Raw genomic sequence first — 18,049 nt, forward strand, 5'->3', positions numbered from 1 at the left:
CGGGTGTGTAAGAAGAGACAAAAGTGCTCAGCAGGTAAGAGCGGAGGGTTTTGCCAAGAAGGAACTGTCCTTGATCGCTGTGACAGGATTGACTCGCTGGGGACTTCTCTCTCGGGAGCATCCACGCGTCCCCGAGGGGGCTGCCTGTCTCCTCTCATCAGCATCACGGCGAGAAATTTTACAGCCGCTCTTTCTAGCCCTGCTAATCCTGTTATCCGGGGGGTTATAAATATTAACGCCGCCGGGGCTGGGGATGGGGGACCAGATTAAGCCCTCTCTGAAGTAAGATGTCAGCCAGCCTCTTTCCAGCCCACCAGCGCCCGGGGCTGCTGGATGAGCTGCACGGCAGAGCCCCGCAAGTGCCCTGCCCGGAGGGGCTGCTGGGCGCCTCGGTGCTGGATTTTGTAGCCGACCTCTCCCTGGGCACCCCCCAGGCTCCCCCCAGGGCCAGGCCGGGCCTGGGGCTCTGCGAAGTCACCTCCGGGCCTGCCTTCGGGGACAGAGCCCTGTCGCTCCGGGAGGGGATGGCCCGGGGGCTGCCCCTGGCTGCCTTCGGAGATGGAGATCCCGAAGACGAAGAGGAGGAGGAGAGGATGCGCTGCGCTTCCCTCCTGGACAGGCCCAGGAGGAAGCGGGTTATCACCTACGCCCAGCGCCAGGCTGCCAACATACGGGAGAGGAAAAGGATGTTCAACCTCAACGAAGCGTTTGATCAGCTGAGGAAGAAGGTGCCCACCTTCGCCTACGAGAAGAGGCTCTCCCGGATAGAGACGTTGCGCCTGGCCATAGTGTACATCTCCTTCATGACTGAGCTCCTGGGCGGCTGCGGCGGGCAGGAGGCGAGCTAGGGAGCGCCGGGGCCCGGCGGGACGGGGCTGGGGGCCGGGCACCCCGCACGGCACCGAGCAGGTGGCGCCGGCGCCTGTCTCCTCGGGGCGCAGGAGCTGTGGCTCCTGCCTTGGCTTCTCACCGCAGCCAGGACGGCGGAGGTGCGGGATGCAGAACGAGGAGCCTTTGGGGAAGCGTGCGCTGGGGGCGGGGGCAGGAGTGGGGAGGGGTGGAGAGGCTCCGCATGTGTAGATTTGCTAATATATATAATTTGTGTAAAAGGAAGGGAAGAAAATGCAGGTCTGAGGCCCTTGGGTTTCTCTTGCGGTGCCCGCTTGCTCTACAGCTTTCGCCATTTGTTGCTTCCGCGGAAGGCTCGGCCGCGGCCGCGGAGCCGTTGCCGTGGCAGAGCGGGGCTCCAGGGGCTCCAGGGGCTCCAGGGGCTCCAGCTGCCCGCCCCGCTGCCCGCCGGCGACCGGCACAACCCCGGCGTGCGCATTTTAACCTCGCGCTTTCTGCTTTTTTAAAAAAATAAATAGTAACTCCCTTCCCTTTGAAACCCAGCCTGCCAAGTCCATGCCGTGTGTCACAGGGCAGTAAAGCGGGACATCTGGACACAACCGTTTGTTGTCACGGCTTTCTTCCCGGGACCAGTTCCGTCCTTGCGTGTGGGCGGCCGGCGCCGTGGCTCGCAGCGGGCGGGAGCTGGCGGAGGAGGGCTCGGCACGGCACGGCTCAGCACGGCACGGCGGGGCTCGGCACGGCACGGCGGCTGGCCGGGACGCCCCGCAGGCTCCGCGGCACCGGCGGGGCCGGCCTGGGAAGCCTTTTGCGCCGTCCTGAGAGAGAAAACGTGTGAGCTTGTGGGCTTTGATTCTGGGGAGGTCAGGCGGAGACCTTTACTCTCTCACCGGATTCCCGCCACCACAGCCCCCCCCCCCCCCCCCCCCCCCCGTGTCACTGCTTCGAGGAGAGGAAATAAATAAAAACAACCCGGAAAGCCGGAGCGGGAGGGCAGGTGGAAGCCCGGGCCGGCCGTACCCTGGGGATGGGGACAGGGCTCTCGGCGGGGACCGTTTTTTTAGCGTTACCTACTAACGCCCCCCAGCCGCTTATTACCGGGTCGAGAGTCAGGGCGACCGGCAGCGGAGGGGGTGGCCGTGGCCGGGCTGCGAGAGGGGCAAGGGGCCCGGGGGTCTCCCTGGAAGCCTCCCCGGCCTCCCTCCGGCCCTTCCTGCAGCGCCTGCCGCCGCACGCCGCTCCCCCGCCGCCGGGACCTGCCCGCACCGCCGGGGGCCGGGGCTCCCCTCGTGCCCGCAGCAGGCGGGCAGCGCGCGGCCCGGCCCAGCCTGCCCCAGCCCGGGGGGCCGGTGTCCCACCCACGCACTAGTTCTGCGTGACTTCGCAGGACAGCTTTTGTCTCCGCTGCATACAATTGTCGTGGCATTAGTGAAATCAAGATTTACCCTGGATTCAGGCTAGTATGGCTAAGGTCTACATTGCACCCTTGTGTCTCTGATTTCTTCTCTCATGTTTTGTCAGCTCCTGTGGTGATTCCCCTTCTTTTTCTCATTCCTTTCACTTTAATGTTATCATGAGTGATCCAATATCCTGTATTAATACTCCAATATTCTTACTCTTTTCACTTGTTTCCTTGGTTTCTTTTTTCCACTAGTTTCTGTTGACCTCCCTGACTCCACACATTGCATCTGCTTTCCAGTTGTCAGGATGCTTTTCTTCCAAGAGGCAGTTGGACAGTTAACACAGCTGGATCCTCTCTAGAAACTGGGATGTTTCACCTCTTCACATGGTTTTGTGTTTGGTTTGGTTTTGTTGGGTTTTGTTTTGTGGGTTTTTTTTTTTTTTTTCTAAAAATAAAGTGAAAAAAAGAACTAAGAATGAACAATATTCCAAAATCAACAACTGTCCACATGACCCAGATGTATTTTACTGTTTCCACTGTCTCAAGCAAAATGATGAAGACAAATTCTTCAAGGACAATGAAGTACACAATTTAATATTCACTTCTTAGCACCATTTCTCTGTGATCTCTATACAACTTGATTTCTACAGCGTGTTTACATACCTTTTCGTATTTTTTCTTGCTCATGTCACTGGACGAAATTAGAACTCTATAGCACACAGAGTCTTAGTTAAGAGATTCATAATGTAAACATGTCTGTAACAGATAATTCAAAAATTATTGGTTTTCTCTTCTTGGTTTAATAACAAAACATTGGAATTTGTTCATATTTATGTTAAAGCAGAAAAAACCTCACATTTTATTTTCAATTACAAATCAAAATCTGCATTATGAATCCTGATCTTTAACGGATCACTGGAAAATTTGCAGCAGCAATACAGAACAGTAGTAATATTCTTATATGAGCCACTGATTCTAAAAATAACATTAAAAATTAAAAAATGCAGTTGCACTATAAACCAATGAACGCAATATGCAAACAGCACAGACAGAATATAGAGATGCATTTCGTGTTACGTCAAAAATTTTGGATAAGCCTCTCAGTAAGACATTGATTTATAGGAGCTAAGAACTTGAAGAAGGGGGCTTTGATTTTTTTATATTTCATGTTTTTCCAGAACTGGCAAAGATAAAGCAGGACAGTAGTCTAGATGTTTGGTTTTTTCTTAGACACCTGTATGAAAACTAAAGCATGCCTTTATGCCCATGAAGAGCTCAGCGAAACAGCAAGATACCATACTGACCCATCACTTGGCCCATGCGGATGCGTCAAAGTCCTGGAAGCTCAGTCTGCTGAGAATATAAACAAATTATGGAAACATTGCAGAGAAACTTCTTGCTGGAGCACAATCCCATCTCTCTGAAATGACAAGGCTGTGGAGTCTCTTCTCCCCTCATCCCCATCTCAATCCAAGACAGCTGCATCCTAGTCTGGGAGTCATGGTGCAATACAAAAGCATGTCAGGCTTGGGAAGCCAGTGAAACCCTGGGCCTAATGAAGTGAATGCAAAAGTGCTGCTTACTTCAGTGAGGTGAGGGTTTCACCCACTGCAGTGAAAGGCCTTTCCCTTGCTCAGAAACCCTGCTGCCACCAAGGCTGAGGCCAACCCATCCTTGGTCTCCCCAAAGCACCATGCCATTATCACCACATTAAGAACAAAATCTGACAGTGTCAATTACTTCTGGGAAAAGATAATAAGGGGGTTTTTAAGCCTTAGAGCTGTTTGATCATAACCCATTTTCAGATCCTGGTCTGTGGCGGGTTTGTTTATATTCTCTTTGCCCACTGAAGGCTGCCTTTTGGTAGAAAGCTGAGTTCCCTTGAAGCTATCGTGTTACAATTAGTATTCAGACATGTAAACCAAAAAATAAGCCTAAATGAAATCACATTTGAGAGACATTTCCAAGCTTTCTAAGAGAAGTATAAATAATCAAATGATTTTGCAATCTATAGTCAGGCTGATCTTGTTTTACAGCTGCTCAACCTGAAAGAAAGTTTAAGCAAATTAGTGCTGGAAACAGAACAAAATATTATGATAGCACTGCAAACTCCTGCATCCACATTCTGACCAGCTACTATGGCCCCATGATTGGTGTTTATTATCGCATTTGTCAGCGTTTCCATTATAAACACTCTAGTGTGGAGGGTTTATAACTCAGCTATAAAAATTCCCTCCAGGATGAAACTTGATAAGTGAAGTCTTAGTCTAGCAACACTCTTTTTTTTCTTTTACAAACTTTAAAATAAATTGGGTTTTGAAGTCATAGGGGTACTAAGCAAAAGTGACAGAAAAGAGTCTTTGATTTATTTTTGTTCTCCTTCAGATCAGTGGTGCTTCTCAAAGAGAATTTTTATGTAGCCCTTTTGGTCCTTTCAATGAACTTGGTCCTTTTGTTTTTTGTTGTTTTGGTTTTTTTTAATATATTAAAAATAGCCAGAATACTGAGGTTTAAAATGTGATTACTGTGCATGCTGAGTCCCCATTTGCCTAAGAATTTTCTGGGTTTACTAGGCTTGAATACTACCAATCTGCAACAATAACAGCCAAGCTTTTCCTTCTACTTGTATAACAGAACAGTTAGAAGGATGGATAGGTATGCTGGTTATAGTCTTTTTGTAGTACAGTAAAAATTGTTGTCTTTTCTAAAAAGTTGCTAAATATAATCAGTTCAGATTATTTTCTAGTAAACTTTACTCCAAAAAGCATGCTTATTTCATATATTGAAATGAACATTCATCACAGCAGTACACCCAGAATAAAAGAATTGACCTAATAAAAATATTCAACTGCAACTGCCTTAAAAATATAGCTTTTTAAGGACTACAGTTCATATATTATTTTAAAATTTGCCTGTATTACAACCAGATTTTATTTTTTCCCTTCTCTGTCCTGGTTTCAGGTGTAATCTCTGGTCTGGCTGGCAATAAATTTTAAGGCCCTGAAATTTCTTACAGCCACCACTCCACTGATCACCAGCCACAGTCCAGTCCAGTGGTCCTTACACACCTGAAATTCCTGTTCCTTCAGAGAAGTCAAAGTAGGGGAGCAATCCTGCAGGCTTTGCTTCTGTATCATCAGTTCTCACATGGATATATATACTTGTAAGGACTGTAACATATTCAAATTGTTGTGTGCATTGTATTATCTTAGTGTGGTTTATACTGCTCTCCAAGGATTCAGTGCCTTAACTGGGACTCAGGCCATCTCCTCCTGCACTGAGGGGTTTAGGATGGCTCCCACATACAGTGATTGCAGTGCAGGAAGACAGACTTCACTATTGTCACACCAAGCTTTATTTCAAACCAAAGTAATCAGGCACCCTGAGATGCTAGGCCTGCTCTATTATACCACTGCCATAATTTCAAAAAGGAAGATAAAGAGCCTTCTGTTGGTTTAACTGTCTCTCTTTAGCTCTGAAAGCAGAAGAAAGATACTAATTGCCCAGGTTACTTCCAGTTCCATCTTGTCTTGCTCCAAGCCAAGTTCAAGGGAAGGTAGTACATTTTATGATTTGCTGGACAGCAAAGAGGAGGGTCTTCACCATAAATACATGAACTGAGAGAAGGAGAAGTTAAAACAGATGTTGATACTTCTTTTTTTTCTAGCATTGTTTACTTACTATACAGTCTTTAACTTTGCTAATGAACTCTGACCTTTGAAATTTGTAATTGTTAGAGGAAAGAGTGGTGACTATAGCACAAAGGATACAGGAATAATTATACCACAGCAAACACTATCACTGCTTGAACAGTTCGGGTTCATGTGGGGTAGATAATGTCTCTGATCTGGGTAGAAGGTAGCTTAACAAAGACTTTCAAAACAACAACCAATGATTTAGCGTCATTCATTTTTTGCATTACAAAGATAAGATATCATACAAAGATCCTGATTTTTTGGAGGTCGCTGCTGAAACAAAGGGCATGTAAAAGCGGTGACCTGAAGCCATAGCAATTATTTTTGTCTTTGATGGTGAAATGAAGGTGTGCAGCTCCATCAGCCCTTTTCTCTTCAGCTATGATTAGTGACTACAGTGCACTTACTGCTCATATCCAGTATGCTGGAAAATTGTATTGCATTTTACAGTGCCCTGGGATCCCCACTCAGGCTCTTAGGTGCTTGGCAGGGTTGGTTTTCTGTGGAAATGCAGGTGCAAAGGAGATACTGGGTGCTGCTCCCAAAGCCATGTGGTGGGAAGGGGCCATGCTGTCTCTGTGGGTGTTTCTGGGTAAAATGCCAGTTGCAAAAAGCAACCCCCCTAATAAATACAATGAGAGATTAGAAATATAAAGAGAAGTTTCAATAGACAGACAATACATACCAACTTTTGCAAATGTAAGGGAAGACCTAAAAAAGCCTTGACACCCTACTTCGGCCCTAGAGCTGGTGTGGCCCTTTGAATTCCCCTTTTACTCCTCCATTGCTCTGCTCCTCTCTCTCCTGGCAAACTGAGGACCCTTGCAATACAAAAAATGTCTCCTTTAAAGTGCATTTGTTTGAAAAATGAACGCAAAACCCAGTAGAGCTAGATCCAGCCACAGCACATCAGATTTCATGTTGCAACAGTGTGCTACAATTTCTATTAAAGCTGGCGCCAGTGATCACATTCTGCCATTCAGTCCACTCCGCGTGGTTGTATATTTTCTTAATGAGGATCTGAAATCAGCCCCCTTCACTTAACTGACAGTCTGCCAGAATTATGCCATCTTTCCTAATGCAGAGATCATATGATCCATCTGTTGTCTGCAGCCATGCAGGGGAAACATTTTCCAAAGAGAAATGTGGGTTGGCCCCAAAAGTATGTAATTATCCAAATGCTGAAGTGTTTCAGATGTTTCAAGGTGCTCTTGGACCTGATCTTGGCCATCTAAGCTCCTATGAAGTCTTTTAGAATAATGTACATAACTAAGCCATTGAGTTGGCAGGAAATTTTTGTAGTACAGGAATAGTTTAAAAATTATTCTTAAATAACTTTGAGCTGAATCAGAGATCCAGGACTCAGCAATATCATCTGGGCCATTTGAGAGTGCTTACACTTTTAAGTAGTTCACATTTTTGTTGTTAGTATTATCACACATAAAACAAAAAGTAGAAACCATTAAGTGAATATACAGAAAGATGTTTTAATCTATTTTTAATCATATTTTAATGATATGCCAGAACACTGCAGTAATTCTGCAGCATCCTTAACTATCATAACTCTGCAAACTACCAGATGCAAGAGAAGTTGTAGGATGATGAATAAGTCATGAAGAAGAGAAAAAAAAAAAAGGAAAAAAGAAAAAAGGAAAAAGATGATTGAGAGACTGTGAAGTGAAGGGCTATCTCAGATCTTTCCCTGCCTTACTTGAAGGCGCGTGGAATTCATTTCATATTACATCTGAGCCAGTTCAAATTTTCTTTGCAGATATCTTGAATGTTGCCAAGTATGGTTAAACTGATAGTTTAGGTCCTCATCAGGTGCCACCTTCTTGACATATAGAACCTAAATTTTAATCATGAGCAAATGGAGCTTTCACTGAAGTACTGATAACTGTGCTTGAACTACTAAACCAAGCCTTGGTAAGATGGAGTTCAAGTCCTGTTGCCAAAAACACCTTTACCAGCTCCAAGGTATTAAATCTGGAGACGTTCACATGTCCATTACTTTATTCTGTCAACCATACATGGTTTGACATTAGCATAAACCCATTCTCACGGTTATATCTTCCACACATCCCAGAACGGAATGATTACAGTATACCCTCTCAGATCACAACTGTCATACCCATAGACTGGGTATAGCATAGGGTTTTCCCTTGGAAAGGAGTTCTACCAAAGCTATGATGAGAACATACGGTACTTGCCATATTTAAAATACACAAGCATATTTCCTGAAAAAAACCCAAAGATTCATCATACTCTCTTTCAGAGCAGTAAAAGCATGAATCTGCAATGTGCCATTGGCCAAATCCTTTGAAGGATCCAGCCCATAAGCCAAGTCTTCTACTGGAGAGGATTTTGGAGTATTTGGAGGATTTGGAGTCAGTGGTTTTTGCCTCCAAGCTGAAAAGACATACTAGGTAGCTGAGAATGGCACAGAAAGTGAAAAGTTCTTATGACACCTCCTTCAACCCTGCTTCCTCTCCCAAAACAGTTTTTGTGAAGCTATGGGTCATTAGCATTGTTTATTGGGAAGGTTTCTGAATCACTTCCATACCACAGAAACACCCAATATCACCCCAAAGAGGCAGTGTGACCTCAGAGATGAAAAGAGGAGGCTTTATGCCTAAAATCTTTTCTTTTACTGAAAACATCCAATGACACATTTTTAAATGACAGGAGGTAGACAAGGAGATTGGTAATGTTTGCCTTACAACAGCTTTGTGGAAATGCTGGTGGCATCAGGGAGGTTTCCTAGTCAGTGAAAACCTAGGAAAAACACGAGCTGCATTTGCCGTGGTTTCTTTCCACTCTATGTATAATGCTACTACAACCTGTATGACACTGCTGTCCTGCATCTGTATTGCAAATGGGGTGATGTTATCTGCATCGTTTGCAGTGCCACAGCTGTTATTGGGGAGCTGCTAGTCCATTCCCTTCAGTTTCAGTGTCCTTGCAGCAGCACATATTCCAGCATAGATTTCAGATAACATTTGCAAATGCTCTTGAGCAGAGCTTAACAGCAACTTCTTGTCATGTAATATTTTCCTAACCTCTATGACTTAAGGAGCAGTGGAAATCCTTTTTTTGCCTCAGTGAACAGTTTGGGAGGGGTATGTGCAAAGAAATACAATGACTCCCATAACCACAAGGAATGAAAGAGCATCTTCTATTTCTTTATAGCAGTATAGCTTGCTTCTGACCTACACAAAGCCTGTTTCTTGTAGTGGCAGCTGAGTGACTGTATGGCCTTTTTCCCTCCTGTCTCTACGCCTTTGGGTTGGCCCTTACCCTTGATGTGAGCAATTATGAAGTACCTCCTATTATACATGTGATTTAGCATTAAGAACTTCATTTCCCAACAGCGCATCTAATCTTCAAACATGGTTATTTTTTTTCTCTTTTTTGGATGAAATTAACTACCCACAGTGAATTCTGTGCGGAAATGGTAAGACGTAGACAGTTAACCTGCCAGCTACACTAACAAATCAGATAGTTTGACATCTAGACCAGACTATTAGTTCCTGCAATGAACTGACAACATGAAACCACAGATGGAAGGATTTGGTGTTGCAATATTTTACCTGCCAAATTGGAGGCTACGTTGTCCGCTCGGAAGAGACAGCCCATTCTGGGATGCGTCTTTGAGAAGGAGAATGTGGCAGCTGTTTCACTTTGTACAGCAACATGACACAGTGTTATAGGAAAGAAAATACAGAAAATTATCTTTCTTGATTGAAATTAAGCCAACTGACAGTGTGCCATACCACAGCCACTCAATTACATACGTTGAATGTAGATAAAGTTGTAGTTAGCCATAACGGAATCTGGCCAGAAGACGACATCATGAGTCTTTCCAAGACACTAAAGGATTTCCACTGACCAAAAGTTTAACATGCTGGCAGATAATAGCTAGGTTGAAGGCCATCTGGGGATAACCAAAATAGATCATAAATGTCACTGTAGATAGCATATGGCTGTAAGCCATTGCAACATAATTGATCAAACTTCTATCTCTTTGAAAGGAACGATGACCATTTTACTGTCAAATAATCCTCGTTCAGCAAAAATTCCTTTAGACATACATCATTCAAATTACCCAAACCTCTGATACAATGACTACAAGGAAGCAGTGCGGCCTCTGTAAGGCTGTAATTTGTTTTTATATTGCCTTCTTTTTTATTAAAAAGTATGCTTTTAAATACTATGTATTGTTGTAGAGAAAAGGATTACCAACTGAGGTGTAAACTTCACTGTTTTGTAATAAAGCCCTTGCTATATTCTACTGAACATTCTCTGCCTTTGAATTAATTACACCTGCTGTGACCAAGAGCTACATTACCCCTTTTGCGAAGTGTGTAACAGCAAAGAATAACATTAGATCAGACATTAGAAAATTTCATCAATGGCTCGAATATGAACTGAGACATAAAGCTGAACATACTCTCGAGTCAGGAGGGTATTTTGGAATGAAGTGTCTGCTCTGACTTTGAAAATTTGGGCCATATCTTACTGTTTAAGGTCCAGCCCATATCTATACCACTGAGCTCAAATCATCCTTGTGCTTACTAGGTCAACAACCACATTTCTACTGTGCAGCAAAATATGGATGTTTTGAAAACTGAAAACGAATTACAACCTTCATGTAAAGGATTATTTTTAAATCATGGAAAATTCTACAAATTCAGCTAAATATTAAGGAATAATGACTGGCCCTTTAATCCAAAGGCAGCCTCTCTGAATTTTTTTTTATTCAACAATACTCTTAGCCTGGACATGTTTTCATTTTTATTTTATTTCAGATTTATTTGACCAATTTTAGGGCTTGATCCAAAGCCCACTGAAACACTCCCCTTGACATCAAAGGATTTTGGACCAAGTCCTTAATGCACGCAAGCACAAATGTTCTGAAAGGTAAAGCGAGTATTTCTCTGCTTCTGACAGGAACTAGTTTTAGTACTGCAAGGTCACATAGAAGATTTTGGCATAAAAATATGTTTGATATAGATACATTCCAAGACAGAAGCGGAAGCAACATGTAATTTTACAATACAGCATAGATACAAATACAGACTCTTGTCTGGAGGTCAGAGTACATAGATAGACACATACATACATGTATGCATGCATGAAGAGTGAACGTATGTTAATTTACTTCAGCGTATTGATAAACTATTGCCTCTTTTGGAAAATTGCCTTTGGAATTTGGTAACCAAGATTTGTGCTCTAGATCAGCTTCATTTTCTGACCTACTATATGACCTTTGGTCAGAAATTAAAACCAGGGTGTGGACCTATGCACAGACCAATCTTAGTGAGCAAGGTACCCTGAATAATCATCACCTTGTACTCTAGAGGCAGGCAAATGTGACTGGGGCTGTAAAATGAGGGATAATGCTGTACAGTAGATCTTTAGGCATCATAGCTGATAGCCCATAGCACAAAATAATTACAACTCCCCACTTAGAAAGAAACACATAAACTTTGATTCCACTCTGACTGCCTGTTCTGAAAGGGGATACAAACTAGCAGAGATGGAAATAAACCTCTGCTCTCTCAAAAGGTCTTCTAGCTCTAAGTACTTGTCCTCAGAAGTAAGGTAACTGTGGAAAGAATGAGATGGGTGTTCATTTCTGCGAACCTTTCCCCTCCAGGTTCCCCTCCTCTGTGTGGCTACAGTCAGCAGCCCTGTGTGGTCTCAGGGTGGGAGGAGGAGGAGGTGGATTGGTTCCAACTTGCAGACCTGGCATTCAGTCAGGCTACCAATCAAAAAAAAATTCCATTTACCAAGGAGAGCATATGTGTATGTTAGGATGACCTTCCAGGTCTTTTCCCTCACACCAGGCTTTACCAGAGGTAAAGGCGAGCCTATTACCCTGTCTAACAAACTCCTATGGGATCCTTGTGAGTCATGGTTGTTTCTCACATGACCCTTTTTTTCATCTTCATCTGTGAAATCCCGAGAGTGACTGTAAGTCTAAAGGAGACCATACTGAGTAGGAGACACAGGGGATTCTTCCCCAGGGTGCAGACATCGCTGGTGGGTGAAAAGCCTGCTTCCATGCTGAAATTCTGGCTATAGGACTCTGAGTCGAATTGCATGTGCTGCAAGGAGAGTTTGAGTCCACCCGTAAGAAGAAACCTTTGTGGAATGCTTTATCCATCCTCTTTGCCCAAGGTGTGCCCTCCCCTGCCTTGGAAGAAAAAGCAAAATTTGTGGTTAAAAAGGCCTGAAGTTTTATGGAGTTTCCATAGGCCAAGTGTACTGAAAGATTGAATATATCGATGTGAGTAATGTGTGGGAGCAGGAGGATACAAAAAATACAACAAAGATATATTTACATAGTTCAGGAAAGATGGAAGAGATGGAAAAGCCAAAAAAACCACCCAAAAATCAAAGGAGCTGAAATAGTAAGTTGGTTCCATTATTAATATAAATAACTACCATCCCCTGGAGTGCAGATAAGCTTGTTTTACTAAGCAGTCTTTTCAGATTTAGACATGAAACCACATAAACAAGACCCAGAGCCACAATTAGGGGCAAAGCTCCACCACAGCATTAGATATCTTGATGTCTTGTGATGAGAGGGACTGGTCTTCTCTGGGGTAGAGGAGGGGATACCACTCAGGCTTCCAGCAAGGTATTCGTGGTTTGCTTAAAAACCCCTACCCACCGCCACGAATTAATTCTGGATCCGAATAAAGCACATATAAATAAAAGATCTTCTATTAAAACACGGGTTGCAAATAATTGTCAGGTCCTAATTTGTTTGGACACCTGTCTCCCCTGTGGGATCGCTGGTTTGATAACGGGACACAGGCACTCCTCGGCCTTGCGCTGCGCGAAGACGGGGAGGGAGGGAGAGGGAGGGAGGAAGGGAGAGAGGGAGGGAGAGAGAGAGGGAGGGACGCCGCAGCGGGAACGGGAGCCGCAGCCCAGGCTCAGGGCGGCGCAGCGCTCCCTGCCGCCGCCGCAGCCCCGCGGGCGGTCGGGCGCCGGGGGCGCCGGGGGCGCGGGGCCGACCTTGCACCGCAGGGGCTGGGAGCGCTGGGAGGCCGAGGATGAGCTTCGGGGAAGTTCAGGAAAGCCACGGTCACGTCCTCCTGTGCAAGCAAGCCGTTAGGCTTTCAGATAAACGGCCACATCACAATGAGCTTGAAAAATAAAAGTCGCTGCAGTCCTTCTGGCAAGGAAACTGATTCCTTGAAGGGTTCCCGTGTTACCCTTCTGTTTTCCACAGCTGCCGAACGAAGCGAGAGGCAGAGCGCCCCATGCTAGCAGCACACCAGTGGGAACCGTCCGTGTGTCCACGGAGGATCCGTGTGCCGGTGCACTCCCCCGGCCATCCACGGCCCCGCGGCGGCCGGGTCCCCCGGAGCGAGAGGAAACCCTCGGGGGTGGCCGAAAGGACTCCGTGCGACAGACCCGGGCGAGGTGAAACGGGGGTGACCCAGCCCGAAAGGACGTGGGCTGCCGCGGGAGCACGGAGGACGCCCGCCTAGCCCTGCCCGAGGGGGGAGCGACTCACCTGGGAGCCGTGCCCGCCGCGGCCGGAGCGGGGACCGGCGGGGAATCGTGCCCTCCGGTGGTCGCCGGCCGCACAGCCCGGCGGCCCCAGCCCCGCCGGCGGCGCCGCGCAGCAGCTGCCCGCGGGCCCCGGTGGCGGGGCGGGGAGAGCCGGGCGGCCCGGCAGCCCGCCCGCGTCCCTGGCTGTGGGGCTGCCGCAGTGAGCGGGGAGAGAGAAAAAGAAGCAGAAAAATGGGCCCCGCTCTCAGCCCCTTCACACACCCGCTCCGGCCGCCTGCCGCTGCTCCGCGCGGGTGTGCAGCAGGGCACAGCGGGGGTTCTCAGCACGTGGAGCTGGCGTGCTTTCAACACCGAGCAAATCACAGCATAAGTGTCACCGCGGAAAGTTGCTGGTGGGTCTCTTGTCCCTTTGGAAGCCATTGGGCCTCGACCAGGCTTTCACTTGACATCTGCAGGAATTAGAATACCTGGCCATGGACACCGGTGGGGAAACCGGCTGATTTGAGTGGTCTTTGAAACAGGTCTTAAAGGTACAGCTTCTGTGGAAACACCAGACTGAAGGCTTCCACATGAAATACCCAGGGAGCCTGTCCCTGTGTGTGCACGTGTGTGACAGTTACGTCGCTGAATATCCCAAGGAATCCCCACCAGTGTGAGATTTTGGTATTTCACCACAGTGAACAGCCTTTGAGAGCTAAATTACAATGTGTGTATATGCATGCCATATAGGGAATACTGAACAGCCTATTGCAACCCGGTTGTAATTTGCATGTATGCACAAAACACATTGGTGGGCAACGTTGTAAGGTGTAACCACCAGATCTTGAGCACGCTAGTTCTCACACTTCCGCACTGATTTATAAACAGGCAGACAAAATCAGACCTTCCACTCTTTCTTCAACAAAAATCGAAGAAAGAATCAAGCTGTCAGTCCACTCCCCTCACAGCTGTGGTGCTTCTGCCTGGCTAAGGTAGACCCTGCTTGCCCCCACCTGAGTCTCAGCAGCTAATGGGTGCTACTTCCTAAGAGCTTGTGATTTATTTAGCTCCATGTTCACACCCACACCTGTAATTGGGATGATTACTTTACAAGTGTTACACATTACTGAACAGTTGACAAAATGCTGGAGTTCTCTGTGTCCTAACAGTGCCCCATGTAAGGGCTGATCCCAAAGCACACACTTCCTGAGCTAAGGCCCAGGGAAGCCTTGCAGGAATGGACCTGGAAATATCCCTAGAAAGGCCCTGGAGCTGCTTGCAGCTTTGCTTGCCACCTCCAAAGAGCAAAGCAGGGTTGACAGCCTTCCCAAGGAGCCAGGGGAATCCTCACCCAAGCCATGCCTATGCATAGCAGAGAACAGGACATGGTCCAAAGTGGTCTGCAGGTCTATCTAACCTTTTGGAGGTTCAAAACAGATAATTTAACACTGTATGAACTACACAATGATTACTGATTTAGTGTGGAATACAAAGCCTCCACCCCCATCCCCACCAGAACTGTGTATTTCAAGCTAAACCAGAGCTGATTTTAAAACTCCACACAATCCCTGCTTCCCTTCCTTCCCAACACACACGTGTATGCACACTGCAAAAGATCAGCTACACATGCACACACACCCACACACAGACACACCTCACATGTTAGCACACCAGTATGTTTTTCTCTCACACAGACCCCTGGACTTGACCCTCTGACATATCCACACTCCTCCAGACACAGCTGCACACACTCCAGCACTGGGCAGGGTTGCTGCCCACCAGTAGGCCTGGGGGATCCAGGCAGGCTCCCACAGCCAGCCCAATGGCATGCCCCCTGGGCCAGACCGCTGCCACCACAGCTTACCTGGCCCCTGCGCTCCTGTGGTGGGTCTTGGCAGGAAGAGCATGGGCTTCATTTCCTTTGCTCCTGAGCACGATTTGTGAGTCAAAGATGAAGCAAAAGCCAAAATGAAAATGACAGGGGTTTCTGTGTAGTCATGGCTCATACAGCAAGTGTGCAGGTCCCAGGTAGCACCGTCCATGTTCTGCTAACTACTGCTGGTTGCTTTTGCTGCAGTTTCCCTGAAGAGTAACTGACCCTAAAGCCAACCATCTATCATAGTCAGCCCCTCGTTTCTCCTCAAGGTCACCCTCCCCCTACATTTCTGTGTTTTCTGATTTTCCAAACCATGTAATACTGCCTCTTCACCTGTCCTTGCCTCTCCCACACACCCTCCTCTGCACACCCTCCTCCACACACCCTCCTCCTGCCCCATGGCAAGCAGGTCATGTCCTGCATCGCATTCAAAGTTCAGGTGACCCAGACAAGCTGTGGCTCCTGCCAAAGCACCTCTGGAGACACTGCCCCTTTCTCCTTTCAAGCAGTGGGTCATTTCCATTGATTTTGCTGATGTGGGTCTCCACCATCCAGGCATTGCCCCAGTGTCCTATTCCCAGCAAGGTAATAACAGTTACCCAGGTTTGGTTTTGCACTTCGATATTTTTTGCATAAGAAGAATCAGAGAGAAAGGAAAGATGGGGGGAAGGAAGGAAGAAAGGAAGGAAGGAAGGCAGGCAGGCGGGCAAGCCTCCAGAGCTGCCTACCGATGCTCACCAGTACTGTTTCCCACCTTTGCTCTGTAATGGCACTGCTCAACACCCCAGAGGAGCACTGAGGCTCTGGGCACAGCCAAAATTGGTGAGAGGGAGGGGGAAGGAGAGCCAGTTCTTCTTACCTTGGGGGCAGCAGCTGCTGGCAACACAAGGGAACCCCTGAAGCTCCCTGGGACAAGCCGTGGTGTGGAGGTGAGTGGAGAGGCCTACAGGTCGCAGCACACACCGCAGGGACAAGCTGAAAGCCGGGGCAGCTCTGCTCACTCACTGTCGGTGTGCTGGCATGCCTTCTCTTGCCTGGTCAGTCAGCCCCTGTTTCCCCCCGCCCCCGGTACTGGTTCCAGCTGTTTCCCAAAAGAGAAAGTTTAGGGCAGGCTGCTGTTTGCTCACGCTGTGGGATGGCAGACCCAAGGAGGAAAGCTCACCCAGGGGGCTAACGGAGGAGTGGTGGGGCAACTCTGCCAGCAATGAGCGCCCAACGGGCTCTGTGGCAGGGAGCGGGGCCATCGGCCGCACCGGGACTGGCCCACTGCCCCTCAGCGGCGGCTGCACAGGGGTCCTGGCCCCTCGCAGTGCCCAGGACTGGAGGTCTCTGCCCGGAGGATAGGGAGCCCGCAGGCAGAAGGAAGAGATGGCTCTTTTCCCCGGAGCAGATGACAGCCTACTTCCAGAAGCCTCGCCTTTTTCGTCCCCGGGATTTACCGCGGCTCTGCTATTTCGTTTGCCCTCTCTGCCCTCCCACCCCAAAGACAGCCGGGGAGCGGTGGCGCTGCCCCCTCTGCCCCGCACCCGGAGATGCCCCGTCTGAGCGGTCACTGCCAGGCCGGCAGCGCGGGCGTGCGGTCCCCTCACAGGGAGCAGCAGAAGTGCATCGCCCCATTTATTAATGGGTGGCAATTTCTAGCCTTCCTTCCCAGGCGTTCCCCGTTTGAATCTGAGCTGTTGTTAAAAAGACACACCACCTGCTCTGTGCTGCCAGCGACCGGGGAAGAAGGCATAAAGGCGGGGGATGGGGAGAATTAGCTTTGGCTGCAAACATAAAAGAGAATTTAAACTAAATAAGCTCGGTTCCCAGGAAGTGCCGGAGTCGGGCGCCTTCAGGGAGGGCGAACTGAACCGAGTGGCCACGGCGTGTGCCTCTCTGCCAGGAGCCACAGGGAGGGTCTGCGAGCCCTCCCGTCTCCCGGTATGCCAGGCTGGGGACGCGGATCCTCCCGGGTTTCTCTTAAGACGAACTCAAGGACTGGTGCGTGTGCACGCAGCCAATGCGTAGTTTCGCCGCCGCTTCCACCTCTGAAGATGGCTTTCTCCGAGAGCAGTCCTCCGGCCGGACGGGACAAGGCTGTGCCGTCCCCCCTCTGCAACCCAGAAACGTGCAGCTGCCTCGAAACGCCGGACCCCGGGGGCGCCCGGCGACAGCAGCGCGGGGTGCAGGAGAGCGGGACAAAATTAGGATGTGCCTGGATGCTGCCCCGCGGGTTTCCCTTTCCTCCTTTTCAGTGCAAGCCGTGCGCGCTGCGGCGGGGGAAGCCCGAGAGGTGCGGGATGCCCCCGCCGCCCTGGGGCAGCCGCCCCCAGCGCAGGCACCCAGCGGGCCGCTCTGCCCCCCGCAGCAGCGCCGGGGGGGCACCGGCACCCCCAGAAGCTCCCGCCCCAGCCCCTCAGCACCACCCCAAAGCCAAATCCGAAATGAAGGAGCCTGGGGCAGAAACCGCGGAGAGGGAAGCAGAGAAAGGGGTTGGGGTAAGGATGTATGTGTGTGGGGAGCGGAGGGAGTCCAGATCACTTGTGAATGGCTTGAAAAAAATAATTGGGGGAGGGCGTGGAGGGGGGGAAGCGGAAACTTTCCTATAAAACTCAGCAAAAGTCCCTCCTCTCCACGTCAGGCCAATGACACTGCTGCCCCCAAACTTTCCGCCAGCAGGAGCTATAAGAACCTCCAAGTCTTCAACTTTCTCCCAATCCCAGACACCTCGAA

At 48.4% G+C, this 18,049-nt stretch overlaps 1 protein-coding gene across 1 annotated transcript; it reads left to right on the forward strand.

The window, feature by feature from the left end:
* The first annotated feature begins 287 nt into the window (after nucleotides 1-287).
* Nucleotides 288-848, forward strand: FERD3L (Fer3 like bHLH transcription factor). Its single transcript, XM_040589417.1, has one exon. The coding sequence runs from the start codon at nucleotides 288-290 to the stop codon at nucleotides 846-848; it is 561 nt and encodes a 186-aa protein (XP_040445351.1).
* The last annotated feature ends 17,201 nt before the right edge of the window (nucleotides 849-18,049 follow it).

This window comes from Falco naumanni, chromosome 4 (genome assembly GCF_017639655.2).
Source record: "Falco naumanni isolate bFalNau1 chromosome 4, bFalNau1.pat, whole genome shotgun sequence".
Lineage (NCBI taxonomy): Eukaryota > Metazoa > Chordata > Aves > Falconiformes > Falconidae > Falco > Falco naumanni.